This window comes from Microcaecilia unicolor, chromosome 4, assembly GCF_901765095.1.
Source record: "Microcaecilia unicolor chromosome 4, aMicUni1.1, whole genome shotgun sequence".
Taxonomy (NCBI): Eukaryota; Metazoa; Chordata; class Amphibia; order Gymnophiona; family Siphonopidae; genus Microcaecilia; species Microcaecilia unicolor.
The window spans coordinates 190,744,113-190,759,037 of record NC_044034.1 but is presented as its reverse complement, the minus strand read 5'-3'; the positions used below and the strand labels follow the sequence as shown (position 1 = coordinate 190,759,037).

Here is a 14,925-nt window from a genome sequence, read left to right as displayed (position 1 = left end):
TTTTTGCAAGTGAGCAGAAGCAGTTCCTCTTAGGAGGTGGATTAGTCCCAATTGTGTGGGTGAAGACAGACAGCACAGAGAGGTGCGGGTCGAGAGCAGACAGCACGGAGAGGTGCTTGCTGACAATGTTCACCAATTATAATTTACCAAGGCAATATTACTCTGGCTTATCATAAGAATAGCTATACTGGGTCAGACCAATGGTTCACCTAGCCAAATGTCCTGCTTCCAACAGTGGCCAATCCAGGTCACAAGTACCTGGCAGAATCCCAAATAGTAGCAAGATTTATACTACTAGCGAAGTTTGAAGAATGGTTTAGTAATTCACAATTAAGATTTAATGCTAAGAAATGCAAGGGCATGCACTTGGTTTACAAAAATCCAAGGGAACGGTACAATATAGGGGGTGAAGTGCTTCTGTGTATGAAAGAAGAGCGGGACTTGGAGGTGATTGTGTCTGATCTTAAGGTGGCCAAACAAGTAGAAAAGGCGACAGTCAAAGCCAGAAGGATGCTCAGGTGCATAGGGAGAGGGATGACCAGCAGGAAAAAGGAGGTGATAGTGCCCGTGTATAAGCCTCCAGTGAGGCCCCATTTAGAGTACTGTGTGCAATTCTAGAGACCACACCTACAGAAAGATATAAACAGGATGGAGTCGTTCCAGAGAGCGGCTACAAAATTGATCAGCAGTCTCTGTCATAAAACATATAGGGATAGTCTTATGAGCCTCAACATATATACACTGAAAGAGAGGCAGGAGGGAGGGCATATGATAGAGATGTTTAAATACCTCAGTGGCATTAATGTAAAGGAGGTGAGCCTTTTTCAAATGAAAGAAAACTCTGAATGAGAGGGCATAGGATGAAATTAAGAGGAAATAGACTTAGGAAGAATCTAGGAAATACTCTTTAACGGAAAGAGTGGTGGATGCATAGAATGGCCTCCCGGTGGAGGTCGTGGAGACGAGGACTGTGTCGGAATTTAAGAAAGCGTGGGACATGCACGTGGGACCCCTTAGGAAAAGGAGGAGTTAGTGGTGACTGAGGATGGGCAGACTGGATGGACCATCTGCCAAAGGAAGTATTGCCTCACCAAATTGCTTCATTTCTTTGAAAGCGTGAATAAACATGCGGATAAAGGTGAGCCAGTTGATGTAGTGTACCTAGAATTTCAGAAAGCTTTTGATAAAGTTTCTCATGAGAGACTCCTGAGAAAATTAGAGTCATGGGATAGGAGGCAAGGTTCTGGTGTGAATTAGGAGCTGGTCATTGGACAGAAAACAGAGGGAAGAGTTAAATGGTCATTTCTCTCATTGGAGGAAGGTGAATAATGGAGTGCCACAGGGATCTGTACTGAGACCTGTGCTGAGTGGCCTAGTGGTTAGGGTGGTGGACTTTGGTCCTGGGGAACTGAGTTTAATTCCCACTTCAGGCACAGGCAGCTCCTTGTGACTCTGGGCAAGTCACTTAACCCTCCATTGCCCCAGGTACAAATAAGTACCTGTATACAATATGTAAGCTGCATTGAGCCTGCAATGAGTGGGAAAGCGCGGGGTACAAATGTAACAAAAAAAAATTAATGTATTTATAAATGATATGGAAATCGGAATGACAAGTGAGGTGATCAAATTTGCAGATGATACAAAACTATTCAAGGGCCATTTTTTGGAACCTGGTACAGTCACCTGGATTATTGCAATGCACTCCTATGTTGGCTGTAAAGAACAGACCATCAAACAATTTCAAACAGCCCAGAATACAGCAGCTAGACTCATATTTGAGAAAACAAATATGAAAGTGCAAAACCCTGAGAAAGAAACTACACTGGCTCCCACTTAAAGAACGTACCGCGTTCAAGATCTGCATGATTCATAAAATCATTTATGGAGATGCCCCGACCTACATGCTAGACCTAGTGGACCTACCACCCAGAAACGCTAAAAAATCTTCCCGCACCTTTCTCAATCTACATTTCCCCAGCTGTAAAGGATTAAAATACAAATTAACGCATGCGACCAGCTTTTCTTATATGGGCACACAGCTATGAAATGCACTTCCAACTCACCTGAGAACGATCAATGAATTAACAAATTCCGCAAATTTCTGAAGACTTACCTGTTTGACAAAGCCTACCACGAGAACCCATAGCTAACTATAACAGAACACCTTTCCAAATTTAGTCAGAATGTATCTCTCTACAACTGCTTGATCAAATCCTCTTGTCTTCCTTGACTTCTTTGTAACACCAAATGTATACATCATCCTGTTATGGCGATGCCACAACAGGTCTTTGTAAGCCACATTGAGCTTGCAAATAGGTGGGAAAATGTGGGGTACAAATGAAATAAATAAATAAATAAATTTCTCTCAATCGAGGAAGGTGAACAATGGAGTGCCACAGGGATCTGTACTGAGACCGGTGCTATTTAATGTATTTATAAATGATATGGAAATTGGAATGACAAGTGAGGTGATCAAATTTGCAGATGATACAAAACTATTCAAGGTTGTTAAAACATGTGCTACTGCGAAATATTGCAGGTAGACCCTAGGAAATTGGAAGACTGGGCATCCAAATGGCAGATGAAATTTAATGTGGACAAATGCAAGGTGATCCACATTGATAAGAATAATCCAAATCATAGTTACCTGATGCTAGGGTCCACTTTGGGGGTCAGCACTCAAGAAAAAGATCTGAGTGTCATTTTAAATAATATGCTGAAATCTTCTGCTCAGTGTGTGGCAGTGGCCAAAAAAGCAAACAGGATGCTAGGAATTATTAGGAAACGGATGGTGAATAAGACTGAAAATACTATAATGCCTCTGTATCGTTCCATGGTGCGTCTGCACCTTGAGTATTGCATTCAGTTCAGTTCTGGTCGCCTTATCTCAAAAAGACATAGCAGAATTAGAAAAGGTTCGAAGAAGAACAAGGCTTGAATTCACCTCCAAGCCTTCTCCTCCCTGTGACTTCTTAACCCACTCCCTCAATCAACCTAACCTGTCCTCCTTCTCCTCCTTCCCTGAGATCACCGAAGAGGAAACTGCTCGCCTTCTTTCTTCCTCTAAATGCACCACCTGTTCCTCTGACCCCATTCCCACCAATCTGCTTACCAACATCTCTCCTACAGTTAACCCCTCAATCTGTCACATCCTCAACCTCTCTCTCTGCACTGCTACTGTCCCTGACACCTTCAAGCACGCTGTAGTCACTCCACTTCTTAAAAAACCATCACTTGACCCCACCTGTCCCTCCAATTACCGCCCCATCTCCCTTCTACCCTTCCGCTCCAAATTACTTGAACGAGCTGTCCACAGCCGCTGCCTTGATTTCCTCTCCTCTCAGGCCATCCTTGATCCGCTTCAATCCGGCTTTCGCCCACTACACTCAACAGAAACAGCTCTCTCCAAAGTCTGCAATGACCTATTCCTTGCCAAATCCAAAGGTCACTACTCCATCCTTATCCTCCTCGACTTATCTGCCGCCTTCGACACCGTCAATCATAATCTACTTCTTGACACACTGTCCTCATTTGGATTCCAGGGCCCAGTCCTCTCCTGGTTCTCCTCGTATCTCTCCCAACGCACCTTCAGAGTATCTTCTAATGGCTCTTCTTCCACCCCCGTCCCGCTCTCTGTTGGAGTTCCCCAAGGATCTGTCTTTGGACCGCTTCTTTTCTCAATATACACCTCTTCCCTGGGCTCACTGATCTCATCACATGGTTTCCAGTACCATCTCTATGCCGATGACACTCAGCTCTACCTCTCCACTCCCAACATCACAGTTGAAACCCAGGCCAAAGTCTCGGCCTGCCTCTCAGATATCGCCGCCTGGATGTCCAACCGTCACCTGAAACTGAACATGGCAAAGACTGAGCTCCTTGTCTTCCCACCCAAACCCTCCTCTCCTCTTCCCCCACTCTCTGTCTCTGTTGACAACGCCCTCATCCTCCCCGTCTCGTCAGCCCGCAATCTCGGAGTCATTTTCAACTCCTCCCTCTCCTTCTCTGCCCATATCCAGCAGACAGCTAAAACCTGTCGCTTCTTCCTCTATAATATTAGCAAAATCCGCCCATTCCTCTCTGAACAGACCACCCGAACCCTCGTCCACTCACTCGTTACCTCTTGTCTTGACTATTGCAACCTTCTCCTTGCTGGTCTCCCGCTTAGCCACCTATCCCCCCTTCAATCTGTCCAAAATTCCGCTGCACGTCTTATCTACCACGTGAACCGATACTCTCATATCACCCCTCTCCTCAAGTCGCTTCACTGGCTCCCGATTCACTACCGTATTCAGTTCAAGCTTCTCCTAATGACCTTCAAATGCACTCAATCTGCAGCCCCCCATTACCTCTCTACCCTCCTCTCCCCCTATGTCCCCACCCGTAACCTCCGCTCTCAGGACAAATCACTCCTATCTGTACCCTTCTCCACCACCGCTAACTCCAGACTCCGTCCCTTCTGCCTCGCATCACCTTATGCCTGGAACAGACTCCCCGAGCCCATATGCCATGCGCCCTCTCAGCCCATCTTTAAGTCCTTACTCAAAACCCATCTCTTCTCCCTTGCTTTTGGCGCCTAATCAACTTCCCCATTCATGATACACTGACTACACTGACTACATAGTTTGTTACCTTTAGATTGTAAGCTCTCTTGACCAGGGACTGTCCTTCCCCATGTTTTAACTTGTACAGCGCTGCGTAACCCTAGTAGCGCTATAGAAATGCTAAGTAGTAGTAGTAGTAGTAGTAGCAATCAAAATGATAAAGAGGATGGAACTCCTTTCATATGAGGAAAGGCTAGAGGTTAGGGCTCTTTAGCTTGGAAAAGCGATAGATTGAGGTCTACAAATTCCTGAGTGGTGTAGAACGAGTAGAAGTAAATCAATTTTTACTCTTTCCAAAAGTACAAAGACTAGGGGACACTCGAGGAAGTTTCATGGAAGTACTTTTAAAACTAATAGGAGGAAATATTTTTTCACTGAACGAATAGTTAAGCTCTGGAACTCTTTTCCAGAGGATGTGATAACAGCGGTTAGTGTATCTGGGTTTAAAAAAGGTTTGGACAAATTCCTGGAGGAAAAGTCCATAGTAGAGAGTTGCACGGGAACGGGGTTTGCGGAAATCCCGCGGAACCCGCTGGATTCCCGCGGGGACAGAAGCAGTTCTGCGGGGATCCCGTGGGGATGGAAGCAGTTCCTGTGGGGTTCCCGTGGAAGTATATGCTGCACTTGCGCCAGCCTCTCACCTACCGAGTACCAAGTTCTTTGAGTGCTGTCTCCTCCTTGCTTTAACAGCACAGATGTGGAAAGCCCAGTGGCGTACCTAGGGTAGTTGACACCCGGGGCCGGTCATTTTTTAACACCCCCCTCCAAAATCCAGTACTAGGCATACCAAGAATATAAAACACTCAGGACCTATAGAGCAATTCTACCATACCATAAGCAGTCATTTCTACGAGTCAAACAAGGAAAAGGAAAGCATCTTAAACACTACAGTGAGCACTAGAACATAAATTCACCTATTGTAAAACGAAACCAGACAGAATAGTACAGATCGTCGATCCTGCACAGTCAATGCCAACTGAAAGCCATGTCTTTTTCACAAACACAGATACACCCTAATCCACTATAGAATAAGTAATCATAAACTTTCCATTTAGACAAAAATTAAACTGAACCACCAAGATGCCAGACTCTGCATACAATGCAATGCCACAGAAACAGAAAATGTCCCCTAGTACTGTGCAAAATAAAAAAGATAGCAGATGTAAATTTGAAAAAAAACTAACAAATACCAATCACCACTTTACAAATTAACAAATAGAAATAAAACAAATATAGAAAATACCATTTTATTGGACTAATACATTTAGCTGTCAGAGGCCAAAACCTTCTTCCTCAGGTCAATACAGTATAGTGTGTTACAGTGTCCTAACCTGACCTGAGGAAGGGGGTTTTGTTCTCCGAAAGTTAGTCAAAATTTATTAAAATTAGTCCAATAAAAAGATTACCTTATTTACATGTTCTATTATAAACATTTATTAACACAGCTACAATACTACTTTATCCTAAAGCAAAAAAAATATAAAAATATATATTTTATTTACAGTTTGTTGTCTCTGGTTTCTGCTTTCCTCATCTTCTTTTCACTGTCTTCCTTCCATCCAGCATCCGTCTTCGTTCTTTCTCTGCCATCCAGTGTCTGCCCTCTCTGCTGTCCCCGCCATCCAATGTCTGCCCTCTCTCCCTGCCCTTTCCATTCACTGACTGCCCTCTCTCTCTCCCCCTTCCATGCACTGTCTGCCCTCCCTCTCCCCTCCCCATCCATCCAGGGTCTGCCCTCCCTCACCCCCTTCCATCCATCCAGGGTCTGTCCTCCCCTCTCCCCCCATCCATCCAGGGTCTGCCCTCCCTCTCCCCCCCCATCCATCCATCCATCCATCCATCCATCGTCTGTCCCCTCTCTCTCTCTCTGCCCCTTTTTTCAGCCACCAGTTCCAGCCCTCTTATCCCACCTGCCTCTAGTTCTAGCCCCAGCCCACATCTCCCACTTGCCCCCCCTTTTCAGTCCCACTATCCCACCGCAGTTTCAGCCCCAGCCCTTTTCTCTCACCAGTCCTGAGCTTCAGCCCCAGCCACTTCTCCCTGTCCCCGTTTCAGTCCCCAGTCCCCCCAGTTTCTGCCCCTGCCCCCTTTCAGCCCCCAGTTCCAGTACTAGCCCCCTTATCCCACCTACCCTCCTTTTCAGCCCCAGACCCATTTTCCCACCAGCCCCAGGCATGGCTCCCATTTTCTCGCATGGCCCCGTCCCCACCCCTCTTCTCCCCACCCGTCCCCTTCTCTCCACTTCTCCCATCTGAGATCCCCCTCCACACCCCAGTCCCCTTCTCCCCTCTTCTCCCATCTGAGACCCCCCCCCTCCTCACCCCAGTCCCCTTCTCCCATCTGAGACCCCCCACCCCCTTCTCCCCTCTTCTCCCATCTGAGACCCCCCATCCCCCTTTTCCCATCTGAGATCCCCTTCCCCACCCCAGTCCCCTTCTCCCCTCTTCTCCCATCTGAGACCCCCCTCCCCACCCCACCCCAGTCCCCTTCTCCAATCTGAGGCCCCCCTCCTAAGTCCCCTTCTCCCATTTGAAAACTCCCTCCCCAGTTCCCTTCTCCCATTTGAAAACCCCCTCCCCAGTCCTCCTCTCCCATCTAAGCCCCCCCAACTCGACCCACCTGCCACCTTCGTGGAGAGACGTCAGCCCTCGTCTCCTGCCTCCATCCTGCTGTGCCTTAAAGAAAAATCTGAAAAGCAGCATGGCAGGCATGCTTCGTGTCTGCCCTGCCTGCTTGTAAAGAAAGCGGCAAATCTCCTCGTCGACGTCGCGACATTGCGTCGGGTTTTCCCTCACTGGGTCCCGCCTCCGCGAGGGCGGGACCCAGTGAGGGAAAACCCAACGCGATGTCGTGATGTCGACGAGGAGGTTTGCCGGCGCTTTCTTTTACAAGCAGGCAGGGCAGACACGAAGCATGCCTGCCATGCTGCTTTTCAGATTTTTTTTTAAGGCACAGCAGGATGGAGGCAGGAGATGCGGGCTGCCTGCAGTGCCGACGGAGCACCCCCACCCACTGACACCCGGGGCGGACCGCCCCCACCGCCCCCCCTTGGTACGCCACTGGGAAAGCCTCCATTAAGGAGGTGGTAGAGATACAAATGGTGGCGAAATTTAAAAAGGCATGGAATGAACACAGAGGATCTCTATTTAGAAAATGGAAGTTATAAAAAACCCTAAACTTAAATGGCTGCATGTGTGTGGATGTGTTGCATAACACTTACATGGTGACTCTGGCTGTGATGAACTAGGGCTGATACTGGGAGACCTGTAAGGTCTGTGTCTCATAAATGACAATCTGGTTTTGGATGGGCTGGCAAGGGTTTAGACAGCAACTTTAGTGGCTGGAACATGAGGACAGTTCTGGACAGACTTGTACGGTCTGTGTCCCGCAAATGAGAAGATGAATAGGCTGGAGTGGGCTTTGATGGCAACTCCAGCAGTTGGAACATAAAGATAGGGCCAGGCGGACTTCTATGGTCTATGTCCCAGAAACACCACAGAAAGACCGTAATCAAGTATATAATATCACATTCATTGTTGATTTAATCATGAATTGATAATGATTGTGACTATTGGGCAGACTGGATGGACCGATCCGGTTTTTATCTGCTGTCATTTACTATTACTATTAATCCTCTCTGCTTCCAGGCTGATGCGCAGACATCAGCTCTGACATAAGCATGAGCATCAGATGTCACCTGACCTACTGGCATGTGCATGTGGTGATTTCTTAGCACACAGTGCCAGTGAATCAGAGAAGTCTTATATGTGCGCACCAGAGTGTTCCAGCTTCCGTTCCTTCCTTGCCTGCAGTGCTGCGGCTCAAACCCACAGACTGAGAGAGCTGACAGGAATTTTTTTTAATGTACCATCAAATTCTTGTGGGTGAGGACAGGTTAAATTATTGCGGGAATGGGTATGATTCCCTGTGGGGACGGGTGGGGACGGGTTAGATTCCCCACGGGGATGGGCGGGGATGGGTTAGATTTCCTATGGGGACGGTAGGGACGGGTTGGATTCCAGTGGGGACGGGTGGGGACGGGTTGGATTTCTGTCCCCGTGCAACTCTCTAGTCCTGCCTACTGATGTAACTTACTGTTTCCTTGTAGGCAGGACGCAACAGAGACAGCCTGTATTAATCAGTGCCTGCTACAGCCCCTGAGCAACAACACAGGCACTACTGTCTAGCTAACACCAACTGGTGCCTATTTTATAAAAGTCTGCTCCCCCTGCGATGAAAACCTGGCTACGCCTCTGGGAGTGAGGGGTTGGGTGGGAGGGCCTACACAACCAAATATCTGTAGAATGTGTTTGCTGTGAAACCTATCTCCAAAGCTGTATTAAACCACTTAACTACACAGCTGTTTGGGCTGAGGGGTAGACAAAAATTAAAGAAAAGAAACAACTAAAAACACACTTCAAAGATAAAGATTAGCCAGATATGAGGAGAGAGAATGCCAAAAAATGTTTTATCTCTGTGAGGTTTCACCACAAAGGCAGAAATCCACAGACCATGTGCTGGCCCTTAACTTCCTTATTACAGGAGGTTTAACCACACCTATGCTGTTCAAACCTACTATATTAACACTACCTACAAGAAACCAGGTCAGAAATTACTGATCTGACGAAGAAGGGTTACCTTCGAAAGCTAATCAAAAAAATGTATTTAGTCCAATAAAAAAGTCATCATCTTATGTTCTTTTCTATGTTTTATTTCTATTTATTACCTTTAAAAATGGACTAACAGGAGGCAAGATAGCGGCTGAGTAAGTCGCAAGTGAAGCAGCTCCTGTCTTATATTTCGATTTACCTTGAATTTTGATTTCCTGATGCCCAAAAGAAGAGGCAGACAACGCACCTGCCCGGCGGTGCAATCTATGCCCCCTCTTGGAACTTTGGACTGCTTCATGGTGCCGAGTGTGATTTTGGGAGAGTTGCCTTCGCTGCCGACGAACATGGAGAGAGGTCTCCCATCTTCGCGGCTTGAAGCTGAAACATCATGGAGCCCCGAAGAGCGTAATCCTCCCCCGATGCTGGCGGAAACTCCGGAAGCAACTCAGGAGACTCAGGATGCTCGGATGTCGACGGGGTCTCCTGGCACGGGCGCTGCTACGGGATCACAGACGCCGATGGACCCCGCAATTGTATTAGCGGGTGAACAAGGGGAGAGTGTCTCTGGAGAAAATCTGGCGACAGGAGGGAGCCAGCTACTGAAGAATCCAACTGTTTCAGGCTTACCAAGTAAGTCCTTATTACCCCAAAAACCAAAGGAGATAACCTTAGAATCAATTTGGGAAGCTCTAGTTTGCCTAGAAGCTTCTTTTGGCTTGAAACTCACATTTGGTAATCAACAGATTGAATCCTTGTCTGGAAAACTGCTTTCTTTGGATCAAAAGATGGAAACTCTGAGCAAAGACAATGAAAATAATTCTAAAGCTATACAAAGCTGCCAACAGCTGCAAGTTAACCTGATTAGGGAAAATTTGTATTTACAAAATAAGGTTGAAATGCTTGAAAACTATCAACGTTCAAACACTCTTAAACTGCTAAATTTTCCAAAGCAGCTGTCAATATCACCTCTTATTACCTTTAAAAAATATCTTACAGAAGTATTGAAAGTACCAGAACAGTCATATCCTCCTATCTCAAAGATATTTTATGTAACACCTTTTTTGAAGAGAGATTCCGAGCAAGTAGAGAGAGTAATACCCCCAGCAGAAACTGGGGATATAAACCTGACACAAATGATAGAAGATGATATGGTGGGTCTTACGGCAGCAACACTCAAAGTTACATTTATTCTACAACCTGATAGAGACTGGATACTAAAGCAATATTTTCTGCATAGAGAACAGAATTTCCTAGGTTATAATATAAGAATGTATCCAGATGTCTCAAAGGTAACGCAGAAGAAAAGACAGGAATTTCTTAATTTTCGCCCAAAAGCATTGCAATTGGGAGTGTTGTTTTGGTTAAACTTTCCATGCAAATGTATTATAAAGTTAAACTCTGTTAAATATATATTTTATGATTCTAAACAATTGAACTCTTTTTTGGAATCCAAGTTAGCTGGCACACCCGTCTCGCTACCAGGACCTGTAATAACTTCTACGCCGTAAAGTTTAACACTCGGACCTTCTGCTTAGCCACCTTTTCCTTAGTTGGTATTAATATAATTTTCCTGATGTATAGTTTAGTATTGCCTCCATATTGTGGACTAAAGATGAGAAATAGAGAAATAGAAAGATGAGAAATAGATCATGATTTTGCTTAATCTAGATTGTTCTAAGTATTTCCTTTATATTATAAATGACTAATAGTCATCTTTGCTGATTTCAAGAATTGTACTTGAATTAAACTGTAAAATGTGATAAATAAAATAATTTAAAAAAAAAAGTGGACTAACACGGCTACCACATCACTTTACTCAAAATGATTATGTATTTGCTTAGAGCAGAGGCAGTGCATGCAAATGTCTCATGCATATCTACTATAATAAAACTCACCCTCAACGTTCTGAAGACAACGTTCTGAAGTCACTCAGTCACTCACTGAAGGGTTCATGGATTCATGGTGGTGAAGCCACAACACTGACCATGTCTCTCTGCCCCGCCCTTGCATGACGGACCAATCAGAAAAAACACCCTCAACATTCTGAAACACAAAGGACCATCACAACACCGTTCCCAGGCAACACTAGGCAACGTAAGACGGACCAATCAGAGGAAACTACGTGACAATAAGGGAGGAGCATTCCCCAGCAGAATGGCTCATTATCTGTGCAGCACGGAGAGCACAGAACCACCGCTGGAACGAGAAAAGAATATTCCTGCTGTGGGTATGTGCAAAAATAGACCGGGGGAGGGGGGGGAGAAATTTTTAAATGCCCAATGCCAGTACTGAAGAGTGCCAGAGGGCCTATAGCACAGACTATATTTGGGATCACTTGACATGGAGTCAGAGTAGCCGGAAAACAACGTGCCCGTCACCATCTGGGACGTGGGCGAACAGGACAAGAGGCAGCCCAGTTGGAAGGATTACCCGTGACCCAGCCAGCAGCAAACAGCGACCAAGGAAGGGGGAGGAGTACTCCTTCCCTGCATAGGAATCGCTGGAGACTGGCTGCCAAACTAACGAAACAAGCGCACACCGACGCACCATCTCCATCATCAACAACCTGCACACACACCGCACCCTCACACACTCACACACACACACACAAAATAACTCTGTGACACATACACACACAAAAAAAAACCACATGCTAGCGCCCATTTCATTGGTTTCGGAAACGGGCCTTTTTTACTAGTTAATTATAAATATCCTGAAAAATAGTCTTCTCTAAAATACCAGGCCAAGAACCATTGACCTAGATTATAAGAGACATATTATAGAAGTGTTTATGTTATTTAAGTGATTGTCACACTTGGATTTTTGTCAAGCCATAACATAAGGGTACATGCATGTTTGCTAAACTGCATGAGGGAAGCTCTAAAACTGTTTATAGTAATCCTGAACCAGTCTCCAACCCCTTATGCAGTAAGTAGTTAGTAGGTGATGAAAGTTGCAATGCCACTCTACTCTGAAATGGAATCTAAAGAAGTACTACTACTACTACTTATCATTTCTATAGCGCTACTAAATGTATGCAGCTCTGTACACTGAACACGAAGAGACAGTCCATGCTTAAGAGAGCTTACAATCTAATTAGGACAAACAGGACAAATAAGGGAATTACTAAGGTGGGAATGATAAAGCATGGGTACTGAACAAGTGAGTAAGGGTTAAGAGTTAAAAGCAGCATTAAAAAGGTGAGCTTTTAGCCTAGATTTGAAGACGGCCAGATATGGAGCTTGATGTACCGGCTCAGGAAGTCTATTCCATGCATATGCAGGCAGATGATCAAAAGCCCCGCGCTGTTCCAAACAGCGCTCTAAAATAGCGTTGGAACAGCACGGGGCACTATTAGACCTATGATCAGAGATAATGCATGCAAATTTAAGCAGCGCAAATATCTCTGATCATGGGGTAGAAGTGCAGGCAAATTGTACCTGAGCATGCGCTCAGCACAATCCTCCCGCACTTGTTTGACAGGTCTGGGCTGTCAAAAGCCCAAACCTGTCAAACACAGGGGCTGGAGGTCCATGGGACCACCAGGCCCTGACTACCCCTGCCTTGAGCAACAGGGGCTGGAGGTCCAGCAGACTTCCGGTCCCCCCGACGATCCCCCCCCCCAGGTTCAGGGAGGGCTGGAGATCCGGTGAGTCTCCAGTCCCCCACAAACACCCAGAAAATGGTCCCTGGTGGTCCAGTGGCCACCGGCCAACCCCCCTCTCCCAGCGAGCGACGGGGGGGGGGGGGGCTGGAGGTCCGGCAGACCTCCAGCCCACCCCAAATCCCCCCCACCAGCGTTGTCTGCCGAATCCCTGGTGGTCCAGCGTGAAAAAGAACCCCCTCATGGCCCCCCTACCTTAGTTAGAGGAGGAAGGTAGCCTGCCTCCTTCCTCTTCCTTGGGTTGACGCCGCCTCAAAATGGTGGCACCCAGCCATGCCCAGTGCATCCTGGGATGCGCTGGGCGGGGCTACAGATCATATAAGGGAGCCCAGCACACTGGGAGGGGCTGGGCACCGCCATTTTGCAGCGTCATCAACCCAAGGAAGAGGAGGGAGGGCCATGAGGGGGTTCTTTTTCACGCTGGACCACCAGGGATTTGGCAGACAATGCTGGGGGGGGGAGAAGTCCGCCGGACCTCCAGCCCCCCCCCCCCCGTCACTCGCTGGGAGGGGGAGGTTTGGCTAGCGGCCACTGGACCACCAGGGACCATTTTCTGGGGGTTTGGGGGGGCTGGAGACCCACCGGATCTCCAGCCCTCCATGAACCTGGGGGGGGGTCGTCGGGGGGGGGGGGGGGACCGGAGGTCCGCCAGACCTCCAGCCCCCTGTTGGTAGGTTTGCTTTGGATGGGAACACGGGCCTGCCAGCATGCAACTGCATGCTGAACAGGGCTCACCATTCCTCCCCAATGATCTGCAAACCCTAATGCCAGCTCGGATCTGGCGTAGGGTTTGCCGCAGCCAGTGACCCAAATTTTGGCGCACTGACCGCTGATCATTGGCGATGAATACACTAAGCCCTGTTTAGCATGCATTTGCATGCTATTTATGCAAAGAACCCTTGAGCGCGTTGTTTCACGCGCTTGAGGGCTCTGATCATGGGGCGGTAGCAAACGCCGGTGCTAGTATGGCGCTAACAGCCACTAGCACCGGCGTTTGCTTTTGATCATCTGCCCCATGGTGCAACAAGATAAAAAGAACGGAGTCTGGAGTTAGCAGTGGAGGAAAAGTCATATTTTTGCTCCTTGAGGGCACAACAAAGACTGGCTTTAGGGATAGCTATTGTGAATATTCATCAGACGCATCTGCATGCAGTTGGGTTGAGAAACATATTAATTTGCATAACATAGTTCCAAAGAAAATCACTTGTTTGCAGCCTCTAAGCACCATGCTTCTGATTTTAACAATGAGTGACCACGTACCATAACATCCCTTTATAGAAACAGAGCAAAGCAATTTTTTTTTCTTATTCTAAAATGTCCTAGTAATCTCCTTAATTTAGAAAAGTGGTACATGTATTACTTGAAAAAATATACTTCTAAGTGGATTTTTACTGTCTGGCATTGATATTTTGCAGGCAAAATTTCTTGGGGTTTACTTCATTTCATCTCAAGAGTTCCTGGCCAATGCCTATGTCCTGGCTGTGCTTTTATTTTTTGCCCTCTTGCTGCAAAGAACATTTCTTCAAGCATCATATTATGTTGCCATTGAAACTGGAATTAATTTACGAGGAGCAATGCAGGTACTAATAAAGTGGGTTATAACATGATGTTTATATGTAATGCCCTGATTGACTATGAAGGTCATTGGACTGTGCTATGTAGCTTTTAAAAGTTTTTTTTTAAGAAGCAAAATATATTTTTCATTTTCTGTGTGTGAAGGAGTATACAATTCTAGATCCATTACAATAAGAAAAGCTGATATTGGCTCAAGAAGCTGTAAAGTTATAACATCTATATAGACAACAGAGGAAATATGTTATCTAAAAATGCACTTGGTCAGATATTGTGTAAGTAGGGTGTAGAAATGATAAGACAGTTTTCTGTTCTTATCTTGTTTTCCTACTGAAATTTTGTTTCAGGATGTTTTCCTTTTTCTTTTGAAATGGGTTTCTCCTCCCATTTTTCTTTATACATTTCTAAGACTAGAAAAGATGTTAGATATTTCTGTTGGATTTTGAGTATCCATTATTGTTATTTTCTTGACTTT

The 14,925-nt window shown here is 46.1% G+C and overlaps 1 protein-coding gene across 1 annotated transcript in view; it reads left to right on the top strand.

The window, feature by feature from the left end:
• The window catches only part of ABCC8 (ATP binding cassette subfamily C member 8), an 803,652-nt gene that overhangs the window by 210,326 nt on the left and 578,401 nt on the right, over positions 1–14,925 (top strand). Inside the window, 1 exon segment of the mRNA XM_030201075.1 lies at positions 14,294–14,458. Within this exon segment, the coding sequence (XP_030056935.1) occupies positions 14,294–14,458 (165 nt within the window).